Consider the following 18,152-nt stretch of genomic DNA (forward strand, 5'->3'; position numbering starts at 1 on the left):
CTTTGTGCCTCTTTAATGCCACCTCTATCCATTCTGTCACTAAGAAGCTGTGCCAGAATAATCTTTTCCGCTGGTCTATTTTTTTTTATTATTAAGTTTACTTTGAGAGAGATAGAGCACAAATGGTGGAGGGTCAGAGAGAGGGGGGAGAGAGTCCCAAGCAGGCTACCTACTCAAGGTCAGTGCACAAAGCTTAACATGGGGATTGAACCCATGAAACTGTGAGATCATGACCTGAGCCGAAGTCAGGAGTTGGACGCTTACCTGACTGAGCCCCCGAGGCACCCCTTGTGTTCTTAAATGCCATTGCCCCTCTAGCTACCAAAAAAAAAAAAAAAACCCTAATGACTTCCAAGTTTCACATCATGTCTTCCAAAAACTAGTTCGGGAATATCTAAAACTAGTCCTACTTTGAATCCTCTGACTACACCCAAGCCCAGTCCTCTCATTGTTAAACTGGATCACAGTGGTATTTTGTGCAGAAGATTGTGCTACAGTTAAGTGCTCTACTTTGCACAAAATGAAACTCCAGATCTCATTCTCAGAAAGTCCTACATTTCACTGACATTGACCTACCCTCAGTGCATACGGTCTGCGTGTCATTTCCACCAACCTCCTCACAGTAAGGATTCAGATGTGCTCTGTCACGTTAACAGAATTATAGACGCCATATGTTTTTCTGGATTTTTCCCTGTTTTCCATATTCATTGTTAATGTTCTCTGTCCTACCCTGTGAATGCTCTGACACAGTATCTCAGTGCTTGTGTTGTTTTCTGAAACATCCTCCTCCTTCTAACCATCACAGTTCTTTTATTTTTAAGCTCTCCTCAGGTAATAGCTCCTTTATAACACTTTGTCACATCTGTGAGACAGAAAGAGGTGCCTTTGGCTCCTATACTATTACAGCTTGTCCATGTCTGATCATCTTTTTCCATGTCTGCTTCCCTTACTAGACTGCTCTCTCCAGGGGCAGAGACGAGGTCATTTGTCTTTGTATCTCAGTACCAGTCGTGTGGCTGACCTTTAGGAAGTGTGGATTGAATATTACAGACAGTAGGCAATAACATAAGATGTTGATGATGCAAAGTGTACTTGGCCCATTTCTCCATGAAAAATAAAGTAAGGTCAATAGAAACAGTAGAAGCTGAAAAGCCAGCTTTTGTGAAAACAGCTGCATGTGTGGGGCCAGTTTTACATGCTGATAAATACTGGATTTTCTGAAACCGATATAGTTTCTCCTTCAATGTGTCATTTGTTTTCCAAGATATTTGAAAAACAATTTGGCACTTAACTCAGAAAAGCATTGGGGGGAAAAAAGGTACCTGTAAATTTTTTGATACTCAGAAAATGTGAGATATGGTTTTTCAGACTTAACACTTACTGGTATGTCAGAGATGAATTGCTTTCTTGGCAAAACAGGTTTTATAGTAAATGTGACTTCCTCAGAAAGTAGTGCGTACTCCCCATCTGTCTCTACCCTCCTATTTTGCAGGTGATCAGTCTGGGCAGCCCCCATTTTGTACGTCCTATCAAAATGAAGACACCTCAAATGCTTTGAAGAGTAGCAGCAGCCATGATGAGCTTAGACAGGAAGCCCAGGAACACTTTTCTCAGATAGGCTCTAGCATCCAGAAAAAGGCATTTAAAACGGGTGTACCTAATGAACAGAAGTGTAACCTTGATATTACCTTTGAATCTGTGCCTCATTTGAATGACTTTAACCAAAGAGTAAATTCTGATGCCGAATGTAATCAGCGTTGTGCCGAATTATACACCCATCAGGTGTCCACCGAAACTGCCATGGCGGTGGAAGTTGGAAAGAGTTCTCTGTTACCTGATGCGCCACGTGATTCTCTGTTACAGCCTGATCAGTCTGGTATACCAGTAACATCATTTGTTTCCCTCAGTGGGGAACCTAACAGTGAAAACTTCATTCTTTCTGGGAAAAGTTCTCAGCTTTTATCCCAAAATATTCCATTAGCTGGAAAGACAGCTAAAACAAGTCAGTTTTGTGAAAGCTCTAACAATGCAGGAAAACTTAAAACTAACCTCCCTGGGTGTAAATCACCAGACCCTAAAGAGATTCTCCAGAGTAAAACTGAGATTCACAATGGATTGCCAGTCGCATCACAACAGCGTGCAGATTGCCATGATAATTCTCCACTTCACACCAAAATATTACCTGTATCAGTTGAAAGTTCAGGTTTAAATGTATCTGAAGAAGTAGACATTCGCCTAGAAGATTCAACATCTTCAGTTAAACATCCCCCAGACGATTCATCATCTCTTGAGTTAAATCCTATGGAAGAATGTGAAACTCAGCCCTCAAGGTCTGAGAAAGTTGCTGGCGATTCGCAAGAGCCTTCATCTTTAAAAGAAGATGGAGATAGTATTTTTCTCACTTTAAGTGAGAATGGTAACTGTGGGGAAGTTGCACTGATTGCTCCAGAAGGTGATCCTGTAGAAGATAAACGCTCTGGTCCATCAGACCCTGTGTGTTCTTCAGTGGGAGGTTCCCGCCCTGAGTCCCAGAACGCCAGTGACAGGCCTGGAGTTGACAGCTCAGCAGATGTCGATGCAGCAAATATTGTCTCTCTTAAAATTATCATTAGCGACGATCCATTCGTTTCCTCAGATACTGAACTGAACAGTGCTGTTTCTAGTATCAGTGGGGAAAACCTGCCGACTATAATACTGTCCTCTCCCACTAAGTCACCTGCCAAAAATGCCGAACTGGTTAAGTGCCTGTCTTCAGAGGAAGCCGCAGGTGCCCTCACATCTCCTGAGAGAACGGGGGACTCAGCGTCGGCAGAACAGAGCCTCGTGGCCCTGAAGCCCGAAGAATCCCCAGTGAGTGCTCAGAGTGAAGGCAGTGTTGCTTTTTCAGCCGGTGCCCCACCGTGCGTCTCCAAGGAGGGCGGGTACATACAGTTGATGCCGGCCACAAGCACAACTTTCGGAAATCCAAGTAACATTCTGATAGCTACGTGTGTGACTGATCCGACAGCCTTAGGAACCACTGTAAGTCAGTCTAATGTGGTGGTGTTGCCTGGAAATCCCGCACCTGGGACCGCTCAGCCCCCGCCACCTCAGTTACAGACACCGCCAAGGTCAAACAGCGTATTTGCTGTCAATCAAACCGTGTCACCCAGCTTTTCACAAGGTAACGTTAAGAACGCATAAAGTTCATTTCTCTGGAATGGGATCTCATTTCTCTTGTGTGGGCAGTTATTGACCAGGAGGTAATAAATCACAGATAGATAGTGTGAGAAAGACTGAAATTTGTGTTTATGCCCTTCTTTTCTCTCCCTAATTAATTCACTCAAACCTTTTTTAAATTTACTGGGAAGTTACAGAATTCATGGGGAACCTGGATGGTTCAATCAGTTGAGCATCTGACTCCTGACTTGGGCTCGGGCCACGATCTCTCGATTTGTGGGTTTCGAGCCCCATGTCGGGCTCTGCACTGGCAGTGCGGAGCCTGCTTAAGATTCTCTTTCCCTCTATCTCTGCCCCCCCCCCCAAACTTTTTTTTTTTAAGTCACAGTATTTTCTAGTTTCAGTGATTCTTGAAAATAGAGGTGATGGTACATCTTTCATCTACCTTTTCTTGTATATTGGTTCCCACGCTCCTTTCCCCTCTTTTTTATATTGTAGGCATATAGTAAAATGTGAATAATAAATATGAACAATTAACTTGTAAGTATGGTGGATCTGCTTGAAGTGCTGTTTAAAGTAACATAAAAGAGGGATCAGAATTAGTAGAGAATGTGGGACTTGAGCTGAAGCTCAGAGAAATGAAGTAGTAATCGGAGTAAAGAAGGGCAATTCTTTTTTTTTTCTTCTTCTTCTTCATATTTATTTTGAGAGAAAGAGAGCAGGGGAGGGGCAGAGAGACCAAGAATCCCAACCGGGTTCCATGATGTCAGCAGAGTCTGACACGAGGCTCGGTCCCACAAGCTGTGAGATCACGACCTGAGCCAAAATCAAGAGTTGGATGCTTAACAGACTGAGCCGCCAGGCACCCCAAGGAGGGGAATTCTTAAGTGTAGCTGGGTATTTGAGACTGAAGTGGGTGTTTGTGAAAGTGAGAGTCACCTGACAGGAACTGTTAGTGACTATAGGAAAAGTTTCACTTGTGGGACAGGGATATATTAGGATAGCCACAGACTATGTTGTTGATTTCTAGGGACCATATAAGCGTTGTAATTTCTCCCCCCCGCACAGTTTTGACGGTTTGTACACTTCCCTGGACCCTTTTTCACCAGTATCATTTGAGGCTATAGGTTGGAGTTCTGAGCAATTCTCGAGCCGTAAACATTCACTTGAGACCCTAATTTTCTGGTATAAGATTCACACTTGAAGCCTTCACCATCAATCTTGACATCAGTTTCACTAGTCTATCCGGACAATCAACATATAACTATAATGTGATCTCCTGGCTTTAAAGTCTGATACATTACTGGTGATGTTTACCTTGACCAAATGCTGTAAGATTACTTTGTGTATTTGTGTGTGTGCGTATGATTTACAGGCTGAGGTCTTTTATTGTTTTACATTTATCATGCCATGAACTCCAAGGGCGTGGGCTCCAGCAGCTCAGGTTCCTTTCCATTGGTTCTCACAAAGTGTGTTGGTATGGGTGGAGCAGGCTGGTGCTGCAGTTGAACTCCCAAGTAACTTTCTCTTTCGCTTCCTTCTTTATCTGATCGTTTTCCTTCATGCACTTCAAGAAGCTGTCTCACCTCTTTGAGTGCTTAATGTGCTCAATATGCACATTACTTCTTGGCAAGAATCTTGACCTTAACTTATTCATAACAGTGCCAACAGCATACCAGGTAACATTGTAGACTCTTTCCCTGGTAACTTTTTTAGGGCACCCCTTTTTTAACAGTCATTCCCTTGATGTCTGCGACATCACCTTTCTTGTAGATTGGCATGAATGTGGCCAAAGAACAACTGCGTGTTTTCTGAAAGGCCTAGAGAACATATAGTAGGTACTCCTCTTCTTTCCTTTTGAGTTGGGTTTTTTTTTTTTTTTTTTTTTTGTGGATTACTGGAAGATGGCAGTTCTTGCCGAAAGAGCCATAAGATTAATATTCAGATTGCCTTTTTCTTAATTTGTAAGCCTTGTTGTTGTTCCTAAATTTTTTTAAGGAGAATAGTTTCTAAGGAAAAATGGTAATAGCTCTCAGTCTTTTGGCTAATATCAAGTGTAATATCTAAGGAAAAAAGATAGAATTTTATAGAATTTATTTTAGGTCAATAATTACTATGGGTCTCTTGTTTAGGAGACTCTTACTGAGGTTTCTTGTTTTTTGTTTTTAAGGATCTGCGATCATAATTGCCTCTCCAGTCCAACCTGTACTCCAGGGAATGGTGGGGATGATCCCTGTATCTGTGGTTGGACAGAATGGAAATACCTTTCCTGCTCCTCCTCAGCAGGTAAGATTTCTGAACTGAAAATGGCACAGTGCTGCTTCTCAAACATAGTCTAGTTTGAGAAATGGCTGCTTCTCTTCCAGGTCCTTCATATGCCTTTGGCGGCACCTGTGTGCAGTAGAAGTATCCCTCAATTCCCCATCCCTCCAAAGTCTCAGAAGTCTCAGGGACTGAGAAACAAGCCTTGTACAGGTACATTTTTAAGTTCATTACTGTCAGTTTTATGTCTCTATGTACATTTGTTTGCGACAAACCATAGTATTTTCTTTTTGAATACCTGTCTCATTCCCGGCAGGTGATTGTCCAATCTTTACTTAAAGTTAACTTGTATGTGGTGGAGATAACATCAGAAGTTCAGAGAGAAGAGGAAAGATTGCTTAATAAATTAATTTTATTGGCCATCATATATAGGAAAAACCTTAGATCCTTTCCTCATACCATATACAAAGGTGAAAAGTGAACTCCAAGGTGATTAAAGACCTAAAAATGTAAATCAAAAGTTAAACAATAAAAGAGATGTAAGACAATGTCTTAGTGGCCCAAGAATAAAAGGATTGCTTAGAAAATGAAAAAGGGGCGCCTGGGTGGCTTAGTCGGTTAAGCGTCCGACTTTTGCTTAGGTCATGATCTCGCGGTTCGTGGGTTCGAGCCCCGCGTCGGGCTCTGTGCTGACTGCCAGCTCAGAGCCTGGAGCCTGTTTCAGTCTGTGACTCCCTCTCTCTCTGACCCTCCCCTGCTCAGGCTGTCTCTCTCTCTCCTAGAAATAAATAAAAATATAAAAAAAAAAAAAAGAAAAAAAATCATTATAAGTGGAAAAAGTTGATAGCAGGGACTACTCCAAAATTAAAGATTCATGTTCCACAGAAGACACCATATACAGAGTAACACCCCATCTTCGTTTTGGGGTTGCCTCTAGTTCTCAGACTTCACATCCTCATGGATGACGAATGCCCATGGTGTCAGCCTGGCCCACAGCCTAACCCCCAGGGTCCTTGGACCCCTCCCACTCTAAATCTGTGTGTGGGTGCCAACCAGCCTCTTCGATAGCTTCACCTTCAGTCTGTCACTTGTTACTAGGCCGGTGCAATGTTTAAAGGCCAGGAACCCGTTTCACCGTAGACTCTTTCCCATGTACCAGTGAGCCTCTGGCGCCATTGTGAACTCCCGTTACTTGAACAGTCACGCTTCACCTGAAATTCCCATTTCCTTCATGGACTCACTCCCTTCCGCATCCAGGCTAGACCCATGGTGTGTGGCCTCAGCCAACTCATTCTTCTACACCCACGGTGTACAGCCTCAGCCAGCAAATTCTTCCAGATCCACAGCGTACAGCCTCAGCCAGCACATTCTTCTACCGGCCTTCATGCTGCCGTCCAGCCCTGGGTCTGTGCAGCTACCCTTCACTGCCACTTAGCAGTCACTCCACATGACTAGCGTCCTTACCCATCCCCTTTCAGATTCTTCCAAACTTCCACATCTCTTCTCACATCTGTCCAGTCCCCACCCTCCTCACTTCAGGCCACTGGTCTTCTCTCCCACCTCATCAGTAGGAAACTGCATTTTTTTCACATCACTCCACTTTGGTGTATACCTGTTTTTCCAGAATCATTCCTCCCTTTCCTTTCTTTCTCAAGGGAACAATGATCTTGCTCTTCATAAAGTTACTGCAGTCTGCCTGCATCTTCTATCCTGTGTTTGTCTTAAATTTTTCTTGTTTGGATCCTTCCCTCTCTGGCTGTAAAGTTCTTGGATTTGTCTCACCTGCCAGCACTTCCCAACACTTCCCATCTCCCATTCTTTTTTCATCCTGGTTTTTCTCCTGTTTCCACTACAGTTGTTTAAATGGAGATCATCACTGGCCTAATATGTCATATACTTTGCATGTTTTCCATTCTGACCTTATTCCCTCCACTGGTTGACATTGTTGGTGGCTTCTGGACCCACCATGAAACTACTGCACTCATGCTCTCGTGCCTGACTCAAGACCTTCAAATTCTGCAGCTCTTGGTCTCTCACCTCTTCCTTGTCAAAGACCTCCTCCTCTGCCTGCTGTTGATGTCACCATTGAGTCCTTCTTCATCCTATATATCTTTGTGAATGCCCAGTCCTATCTCCAAGGCCTTGATCGTCTCTTACCTGGAGTATTTGTAGCCACCTATGTAGAATTTCTGTTGCAGTTTTCTTTCTTCTTTAGTCTGTCTTCTACACTACTGCCAGAATGACTTTCTAAAACGTAAATCTATTTACGCATCGTGCCTATATAAAATTCTGAAGGATTCTCTGTGAAACATTTTGCATAGGTCCATCTGGCTGGGTCAGTCGATTGAGGGTCCGACTCCTGGTTTCAGCTCAGGTCATGGTCTCACGGTTTGTGAGTTCGAGCCCTGTGTCAGGCTCTCTGCTGACAGTGCAGAGCCTGCTTAAGATTCTCTTTCTCTCCCTCTTTCTCTCAAAATAAATAAATATTTTAAAAAAGAAACCTTTTGCATAATGCACAAGGTCCTTTATGAGCTCATCTTTGCTTTTCTCTCTAGCTTCATATCTTGCTACTCCCCACATAAATTCCTAAGTCCATAGAATTTAAAATATGACTATTAAAACTCCAGAGTGGATGCTTTGCCTGACAGGGGCTTGCAAACAGGACAGTTAAATGGGCAGAATTTCAAGATAGGCATAATATATTGCTTTCTTTAACTTTCTGGATCTAAGGGGTACCCCTGAGTGCTATGTTGAGCATTATAATTGATAAATCCAGAGAGTGAATTCATAATATTTGGCTAAAGTTGGAAGCAAGTCATTTGCTCCATGTCTGTATTCCCTCTGTAAAATAGATGAGTGGCTGTCTTGTATATAAAACTAGAAGCTGCTTTTTATACCCAGTATGTGAGAGTACTTCATTTGTACATTAGCTGTCATTTACATTTTTCTCATCATGTGTGATTCTGTGGTCTATTCCATTTTCTTTCAGAGCAATGCACTCTTTCTCTCAGGAATGTTTTCCTTTTCTAATTATTTCATTTATCATTCCAGGAAAGCAGGTAAATAATTTGGTGGATTCATCTAGTCATTTAGTTGGATGTCATGCACAAAGGTGAGCATACGTGTATTGTCCGTGGTAGATTATTTGAATGCTCAGATAAAAACATAAAGGATGTCTTTATGTTGCTAAAAATAGTTACTTGTCTATTTGCAGAACTGAAGTGTCTGACAAGGATTTCTTTTATGTTGCTAAATTGTTATTTTTTATCTTACAGAACTGAAGTGTCTGACAAGAATATGACCACTGATCTCGGGAAAAAATTGGAAGAAATCACAGTTCCCTTCTCATTAGAGAGTATAGCTCCAGCTAGCAAACCGTTTGAAAGCCACAGACGTGTGCTCTGTTTTGACAGCACCGCTTCTGTGGCGAATACACAGGGCACAAACCATAAGGCGGTGTCCCAAAACAAGGAAAGGAGTGACATTTCATTTCCTAATCTCGAGTCACCCACTGTGTCCTCCACCTCCAAACCCCCTTCTAATAATGCTCTTAAAAGAGAGAGAGAGAAACCTCCTTTGCCCAAGATTTTATCTAAATCAGAAACTACTAATAGCCGACATACCACCACAAAAGAAACTCAGTCAGAAAAGAGAGTCTCGCCAACAGAAATTGTACTTGAATCTTTCCATAAAGCAACAGCTAATAAAGAGAATGAATTATGCAGCGATGTCGAAAGGCAGAAAAATCCCGAAACTTCAAAACTGTCAAATGGGCAGCAAAATGGGGGTTTACGGAATGAGAAAACCGTAGCTTCACTACAAGAACTAACCAAAAAACAAAGCACGTCCTCAAGTAGTAAAAATGTCCTGTCAGTAGGTGCAGCTGGGAAGGATCCAAAGCAAGAGCAAACTAAATGTGCTGGGTCTTTGGTGAACCCGCTGAGCAAACCTGGCGCAGAAGTGCTGCAGGATGGTCAGTGGCACGGCCCAGTAAGTAGGCTCCCTGATAGCTCTGACTCCCCCGTGCCCCGGACCGCGGGCTCGGGGGCAGGGGACAGACATAAAGAAGAACCTAGAGATGGGATCAAGGTCCCCTCTAGTAGGCGTTTTGGTGAAGACAGTAGCACAGCCAAAGCCATGGTCCCTCCTGTCACCCCAGACCTGCCTGCCTGCAGCCCTGCCAGCGAGACAGGGAGCGAGAACAGCGTGAACATGGCCGCCCACACCCTCATGATCCTGTCCCGAGCCGCCATCTCCAGGACCGCTGCAGCCACCCCCCTGAAAGACAACACGCAGCAATTCAGAGCGTCCTCGAGGAGTGCCACCAAAAAGCGGAAAATTGAAGAGTTAGATGAACGTGAACGAACCTCCCGTACTTCTAATAAAAGTCTTGCAAATTCATCACTACCAATGAAAAAGAAGAAAATTAAGGCAAGTTTGAAAGTCTTAATTTCAAAACCACACTTTACCCTTCCTTCAGTGCTCGCCTTAGAGATCTCCGCATTTTTGCCGGAGCTTCCTAACAGTGCGTTCCGGTCCAGACCGCTCTGGGTGGTGGTTGACAGAAGGTATTCACAGCAGTGTGTCTCCGCCAATGTGGTGCTCAGAGCGTGTCTAGGTGAAATGGAGCGCTTGCGGAACCGTTGCTGAGGCGTTTATCTATAAACCTCTTGGGGAAAGGAGGTTTCGTATCTGCCACGGTAGGACCCAGGCATGGGGGAGAATGATGTGAGGCATGAAAGGTGGGGAAGCCACTGTGTGTGGAATTACCAAGTAAAAACTACTGCAGCTCCTCCTCCTCGCGTTTTTTCCACAAGTCCTGCCATTCTTCCGTTGGCTCTGACAGATGCTAATTAATATGTTGGAGCAGAGTAAAAATTATTCCATTTACTTGTTTTTCGTTTGACCATAGTTCTCTGTAGGAAGGTAATGCAGGGAGAGCATTGATAACTGAAACCCATTTTTCCTAAACCTCTTTAGCCATTTAATGAGTGAACTGAATAGAAAGGATGTTCAGGATGTCCTGCGGGAAGTGTGTCAGGGAAAGCGCTGGCTTTGATGCCCTGCAAGCCTGGGTTGGAATCCCGCATCTCCTGCTCCCTGGGTCTGTGCTTGTGGTGAAGCCGGTGGCCCCCGAGGCCCAGCCGCATCTCTTGACATGAGGTCACCACACCTCTTCCCTGAGTGTAGGTTCGTCAAATGCTTGGGTGCATTAAGTGTCAGGAACTTGAACGGTACCTGTGACTTGTAGTTAGTAAAGCTTCCAAGATTTGTGGTTTGGTAATAATGACCACCTTTTATAGAAAACACGTTCTGTCTTACTCAACATTCATAAACTCTGGATTTCTATAGTGTCTTTTGTCCTAAACTCATGTTAAAATACCACTAAAGTATAATTTATTAACTTTGGATTTATAAGATGTGTCCCTGCTTCTCTGTAACTAAAATTCCAGCGAACTAAATAGTAGAATTGTAGTAGCATAGGAAGAACCAGAAAAAAGGTTTCTAAATGAAAGTTTGGGGCCTTGTTTGAGTTCAATATGTTAACTTAGGTTTATTTTTTCTTTTCTTTTTTTTCTCTTTTTTCTTTCTTTTTTTTTTTTTTAACAGAAAAAGAAGCTACCCAGTTCATTTCCAGCTGGAATGGATGTGGACAAATTTTTGTTATCATTGCATTATGATGAGTAAACACTCTGAACCTAAAAGAACAGTAGCTGTTTAAAACTCGTATCCCTTGAACTATGAGTGTAGGGAATGAGATACTGACAGAAACCTGACCTGCACTTTCCTTGTACTGAAATTTCACTTTATACCTAAATCCTGCTGTTTCTGAAGCAGCTTCCTACTTTGTAAATAGATGTACCTGGTATATTTTTTATTTTGGAAAAACATTTGCAGAAATGTAAGTAAATCCAATCTGCAAAACTGTATAGCTGTGACAATTGCGTACTGTAAATACTGTATGAATCTGGTTGAAATAGAGGTTAAATCAGCCTAGTGTTCTTATATTGTGTTTTTTGACTTCTTGTGATCCCTAACTCTGAGGTTGATGCATTTGGAGTAGTTTCTCACTTTTGGGGGGGAAATGATGCTTTAACTTACAATTGCCTTCGGTAACTGTCCTACAAGACATTTGAAGACAGCCACAAAGGTAGTACAGAAGTAATGACAACCTCATCTGGTGGTAGAGTGACCAGAAATTAACAATTTAGGATTTTTTCTAGAGTGAATACTTTATTAGCCTTTCTTATTACAGTAAAGGTTATATTCCTGAAATTTTACACTTTAAGTTTCTTCTGATGGTTTTGGCTCTCTTTGTTTTAAAGAGAATTTTATAAACCATTTTTGAGTGTTTTGATCTTTGGTTTATAACTTTTACGATCTTTTACAGAACTTTAAGTGTTTAGACTGTTGAGCCATACAGAGTCTGTTCATGTGGTAGCTGAGATTTCTTGGTATGTGTCCTTTTCCCCACACACTGGGGCTTTGAAGAGTTGCACTAATCCATAGCACTTGTTACGTAGCCGTGACCAGTGAACATTTGATTTAAGTCTTGTGTTTTGGATTAAAGCTTGTGTGGAAGACCATCGTCTGGGAAGCTATGTCCATCATAAGATGTAAAAAGAAAAAATCATAGTTTTATATTTTAATTTAGTTTCTCCTACAATGGGCTGTTAAGTAACTGTGTCTGTACGTAGATATAGTGCCCCCTACAGTGTTACAAAGAGTTACTCTCACAGAGTCCTTAAGGAGAATGAAAGAGGTGCCTTCTCTGTTTCAATCTCACATGATTCAGTCAAGTTGAAAAATTGGTTTAAATCTTTATGAGAACAGAAATTAACATTAATATCTGACCAGTTGTGCCTAGATTAATCTAAAGTATATTCTTAAGTGCTTTCTGTTTGGTTGAATATCAGTATATCAGGGGTTTTTTCTATAGGTATGTATGTTGTTAGAGTCCTTTTCCTCAACCATTTTTTTTTAATACTGGGCCTTTAAAAAACTAAATCGATCCTACTCCATTCAGTGTGGAAATCACGTTGTAATTGCTGGAACTTACTGCAGAAATTTGTCTTGTGAGAAATGGTTATGATATGGCAATAGTCTATTCATAAGTACATATCATACACTTAATGTTTATTTAACTCGATTTGATACTGTACTACAGTTAGGTTTGAATAAATATTTTCATTAATTTCAAAAGTTTGAACTACTTTATACTGGCAGTCATTCTCATTTAGATACTTTGATTAAATTCCTTTGCAAGCCACTGTTTCAGAAGTTGACATAATGTCGGAAAATAGATATTTGCTTCTCATTCAATTAATATGTATTACTATTTGTTAAGTGCTAAGAATTCACGTACAAATAAAGTTTGCTTTATTCAGGATTCTTAGGTCACTAGCCAGGAGCCATTAGATATAGTCCACAGACAACCTGTACTTGGAGCTTTCATTCACATTCAAGAGTAAAACCATAGTCCCCATTTTACCTTAAAAGTCCAGATGTCCTATATGTAGTGTATTCTCAGTAACCTGTTTTAACAGTCAGATGCCCAGGGACTGCGTTTCAGGATCAGAGTATATATATATCATAAACAGCTTGTGGCTACTTTTATAACTACATGTAAAGATCCACTCTATTGTGTACATTACTTACTGGTTAATGTAGCCATGTATCAAATCTGGGAATTCTTGTAATTAAAATGTTTGATTATTTTTAGCCCTGGATATTATTAGAACCTTTTAGTGTGTTGGAGTTGGACGTGAGAAGAGCATCCGTGAGCATTCAGCCAGAGGCTAGATGTCATGACCCTTAGGGGAGGATAAGATTTTATTTTCGATAAGGAGTAATTTCAAATGCAGTATTATTATATATTTTACTTTCATTATTTCTCAAGCCACCATCTTTCTTCAGCCACCACCTCAGCTTCTTGAAATTCTGTATGAAGTCTTGACTTTATTATTAGCCTTGTTCTTGTCTTGTCTTTTTTTTTAGGTAGGCTCCTTGCCCAATATGGGGCTTAAATTCACAATTCCCTGATTACAAGTCATGTGCTCTGCCAACTGGGCCAGCCAGGCCTAGGATTTTTCTCCTCATAGACTTTTCCTTTTTATAAATATTAGTTAATATTCAGCATACTTTTTTCCTAAATTAGTTTTTCCGTATAGCTGAACTTAAGCTCTAAATAGAACATCCTAATGCTATTTTTCACTTCAAGTAATATCAAGCATTTTCTAGTTTTTGCCAACAGAAAAAAAGAAAAACATTTATATGACAGCCGTTTGGAGTCATGATTTCAATTCATGAATGAATACAAAGCTTAGAAAGTTTAAAAAAACAGCACTGACAGATTTGTGACCAAATATCTGTGTGTTACCAATTGCTTCCTTAGGAGACATTTTAGAGAGTGGAATTACCAAATTCAAAACTGAGTGTACATTTTTTTTGAGGATCTCAAGATATTTTGCCAAATTCTTGCAGAAAATATTTTCAGTTTGTCATTTCTACCACAGGATCTGCTTATTCCTTACCAGAGATCTAGCGAAGAATGTCATCGCTGGTTTCTAGGCTTTTACTTCTTGATTTATTAAAATTAGAAATTAGCTCCTAACCCATATAAAATTTGTTTTGGTGTCTGGTATGAGGTAAGGATCAAAGTCTGTTTTTTCCCTAAATATTTAACCATTTGACTCTATAACTGATTAAGATAAGGTTTCTTTCTTCACATACATTTACTTACAGTGTCTCCCTTACTCTTTCCTGATCCACAGTCTCTTAACAATTCTAAAATCCAAAAGGTTCTGACACCAATTTTTCCCCCTAAGTTTAGCATCAAAATCATTTTATGACAAAACCTGACCTGATTTGACATGAGGCTACATGAATCTTTCTCATTTGGTATGAATATTCATGTTTTACTAGAAAAGTAGTAATGTCCTTAATTAATGTGCTGTTTGAGATTCAAATGGGTGTGTATAATACATGCATTGTGTTACTTTTTTTTAAATCGTGAACATTCTGAATCATGAAACTCACCTTACCTTAAAGATATAAGACCAAAGACATTGAACCTGTATTAAGTTTATACATACAGGGGCACCAGGCTGGCTCAGTTGGTTGAGCATCTGACAGCAGCTCTGGTCATGATGTAACGGTTTGTGAGTTCGAGCCCTAATAAGGGCTCTGTGCTGACACCTTGGAGCCCGGAACCTGCTTCAGATTCTGTGCCTGCCTCTCTCTCTGGCCCTTCCCACCACCGCTTGTGCTCTGTTTTTCTCTCAAAAATAATTAACATTAAAAATTTTATATATATGTACATAACACTATATATTGCGATGTATAGATTTTGTGTTGTTGATTAAATCATCATAGCTTTGTGTCCATTATAACTATTATTCTTTTCAAGTACTCCTGCCATATGTTCTGATTAACTTTTTAGAATCACTTGTTTGTTTTTTAATTTTTTTTAATGTTTGTTTATTTTTGAGAGAGACAGAGCACGAGCAAGGGAGGGGCAGAGAGAGAGGGAGACACAGAATCCAAAGCAGGCTCCAGGCTCCAAGCTGTTAGCATGGAGCCCAATGCAGGGCTTGAACTCATAAACCATGAGATCATAACCTGAGCTAAAGTCAGAAGCCTAACTGAGTGAGCCACCCAGGTGCCTACTTGTTTTATTTCGAATTAAAATTATTTTGTTGGGGGCTCCTAGGTGGCCCATTCAGTTAAGCATCCAACTCCATTTCAGCTCAGGTCATGATCTCACGGTTTGTGGGTTCAGGCCCCATATCAGGCTCTGCACTGACAGTGTNAAAGTACATTAATCCTGTAAGTTAGCTGATACTGAAAGAAGCAAATGTTAAGGACAACATGGTATATACATCCATAGCTTTGTAGTTCCCGCTAGCCTCATGAATTTTTTGCTAAACTGAGTATTTTGTTAAATAGTATTTTGCTATTTTTATAGAACTCTTGTTCTAACTAGTTACTGCTTTTTTAGTGTAAAATTTTTATGAAAGCTTAACAGAAAGAATGTGCCAGCTGTTAAGTTCACACACTAAAGTGGATTTCCTAAAAGTACACACATCCACTTAATCACCCAGAACAAGACCAGAACATTACCAATACCCTGGAGTTCCTTCATACTTCCTCTAGTGACTCCTCACCCCAAGGGTAATAATTATCTTGGCTTATACCACCATAGTTTGAGCTTTTTTTTTTTTTAATTTTGTGTGAATGTATTTGCAATATATAGTCTTCTAAAAACTTCTTTTGCTCAAAATTCCAAGATCCACTCATGTATGTGATTCAGATGTCACTTCAGTGCTATGTATTTTTCCATTGTGCTTATCCATCTTGTATTATAAGTTAACCCATTTTATACTTGAACATTTCAGTTTGGAGCTACTATGAATAGAATTGAATATATTTGTACATCTTTGGGGTGAGTATATTACACTTCCCAGTTGGTTATATACTCAGGAGTAGTTTGCTGGCTCATAGGGTTACATATATACAACCTTATTCAGATTTTTCAGTTTCCCAGAGTGGTTTTACTAAATCATGCTACTATGTTAACATTGTAAAAAGAGTTCCATTTGCTTTACATCATTGTCAATAATCGGTATTTTCATTTTAGCCATTTTGATAGTGTATGTTGGCATCATAATGCAGTTTTACTTTGATTTTTCCCGACAGTATTGAGCACCATTTCAGTGCTTATTGGCCATTTGGATAGTTTATTTCCTTTTGTGGAGTGTCTGTTCGTGGCTTTTTTTTTTTTTTTTTTTTTTTTTTAAGAAAGAGTGAGCAGGGGAAGGGCAGAGAGGGAGAGAAAGAGAATCCCCAGCACATTTCGTGCTGTCAGTGCAGAGCCTGATGCGAAACTCAAAATCAAGATCCATGAGATCATGATCTGAGCCAAAGTCAGATGCTTAACTAACTGAGCCACCCAGGTGCCCCTCTGTTCGTGTCTTTTGACGACTTTTGTATGGAGTTGTCTGCCTTTTTCTTACTGATATGTATACGTTCTGTGTTCTGGATACAGTCCATGAATGTCCAATGTCTGAATATTTTACCATGTTTTTCTTCTGGCAGTTTTATTGTTCAGCCTTTAGTGTTTGCATTAAGCATCCATCTAGAAATGATTTTGCATATGGATATCCAACTAACCCAACACCAGTATTGAAAAAGACTGCCCTTTCCCAAATACATCATACTGTTCCCATTTTCAGGAGCTAATAAACTGTGAAGGTGTGAGTTTACCTCTGGACACCAATCTGTTCCACTGGTCTTTTTTCTTACCTGAAATATCATTAACATACAATGTTATGTTTCAGGTATACAACATACTGATTCACACAACTCATCATATGACTTGGTCTTCACTACAGTATGTGTAGTCACCATTTGTCACCACAGAACGTTATCACAGTGTGATGACAAATATATTCCTGATGCTGTACTTTTCATCTCCATGACTGAATTTATAACTAGAAGTTTGTACCATTGGTCTACATTTTAAAGATGTGCCACTAACCATCTTAATTACTGTAGGAAATCTATTTGTTTTAGGTTTTATATTTGAGCTCCTTAACAAAGTGAGCTGTATGAGAGCCATGGCTTTCCTGGTGCTTGCTTCTTACTTAACAAGGATGTATCATCCCTAAATAATTATTATCTAATTTCATTTCTTCTTACTATCCTGATTAGCCCTTCAAGTACAACAAGTCATGATCGAAGTAGGCTTCCCTGTCTTATTCCTCATTTTAAAGAGAATGTTCAATGCACTGTTGGATTTTGTTTGCAATGTTTTAAGAATTTACATCAGGAGTGTCTGTTCAACTTAATTAGATGCTGTTCTAACATCAATTAAAATGCTTTTGTTAAATCCATGAATTTGTTTTATATTAATTCTAATATTTTATACTTTGCAGTCTTAGTGATTCTGTAAATATAACTTAATTTGATTTGCCAGCATTTTAATGTTTACTTAATAATGAGATTGGTTTCCAGCCTATGCGAGTTTTTTCAGTGGATTTGAAGCTTTCTATGTCTTTCCAGTTGATTTGAATATTGGAATAATAAAAGTACTTGTTTTAGGATTAACGTGATGTTTAAGACAATTTATGTAGAGCATTTAGGTCAATGGAACATAATAAGCTCCCTCACAACTAGCTGCCATGCTGTTTTTTATTTCTGTACTCTGCAACAGATTATTTAGAATGGGAAACAATTAATTATTCCTTGAAACTAAATCACCTAAGCCTGCAGGCTTTTGCAGAAGCAATTCATTTTATTTTCCCAAGATTTCTTCTAGGCTGATTGGTATAACCAGGCTTTGAGCTTTTGTCTGAATTAAATATATTTTTCCTCTGAATCTTACTCATTCTTTTTAGAGACGAATTTTCTAACAAAATCACCTCTTGAATTTAACAACTGTATACTTTTCTGATTGACTAATTTGTAGTTTGTTATTAATGTTTGCTATTTTCCTCAGAGTTCTTCTGCATGTTTACTTCTTAAATTGAATGAAGAGTTACCTGGCTTTTTCTCCCCCTTTTAAAACTGCAAGCATTTAATTAAGACTATGAATTTAGTTCTGATTTCAACTTAAGACATCGAAATTTGGAAGATAGGGTAAGTACTTTCCAATTCTTATTATTTTTTATATGTTAATTACTTAGAATAAGTATGCTTTATTTGCCTAAAAATTTGTTTCTATTATTCTG

At 39.9% G+C, this 18,152-nt stretch overlaps 1 protein-coding gene across 2 annotated transcripts in view; it reads left to right on the top strand.

The window, feature by feature from the left end:
• The window catches only part of NPAT (nuclear protein, coactivator of histone transcription), a 47,679-nt gene extending 36,264 nt beyond the window's left edge, over positions 1-11,415 (top strand). For both annotated transcript variants that reach the window (XM_077777427.1, XM_077777426.1), the window contains exons 13-18: positions 1,493-3,163; positions 5,330-5,445; positions 5,526-5,634; positions 8,473-8,533; positions 8,697-9,852; positions 11,032-11,415. In XM_077777427.1, the coding sequence (XP_077633553.1) occupies positions 1,493-3,163; positions 5,330-5,445; positions 5,526-5,634; positions 8,473-8,533; positions 8,697-9,852; positions 11,032-11,109 (3,191 nt within the window). In that variant the 3' untranslated portion in view covers positions 11,110-11,415. The remainder of the gene's footprint in view (positions 1-1,492; positions 3,164-5,329; positions 5,446-5,525; positions 5,635-8,472; positions 8,534-8,696; positions 9,853-11,031) is intronic.
• The last annotated feature ends 6,737 nt before the right edge of the window (positions 11,416-18,152 follow it).

This window comes from Crocuta crocuta, unplaced genomic scaffold (genome assembly GCF_008692635.1).
Source record: "Crocuta crocuta isolate KB4526 unplaced genomic scaffold, BGI_CrCroc_1.0 scaffold278, whole genome shotgun sequence".
In the NCBI taxonomy this organism is placed as follows: Eukaryota; Metazoa; Chordata; class Mammalia; order Carnivora; family Hyaenidae; genus Crocuta; species Crocuta crocuta.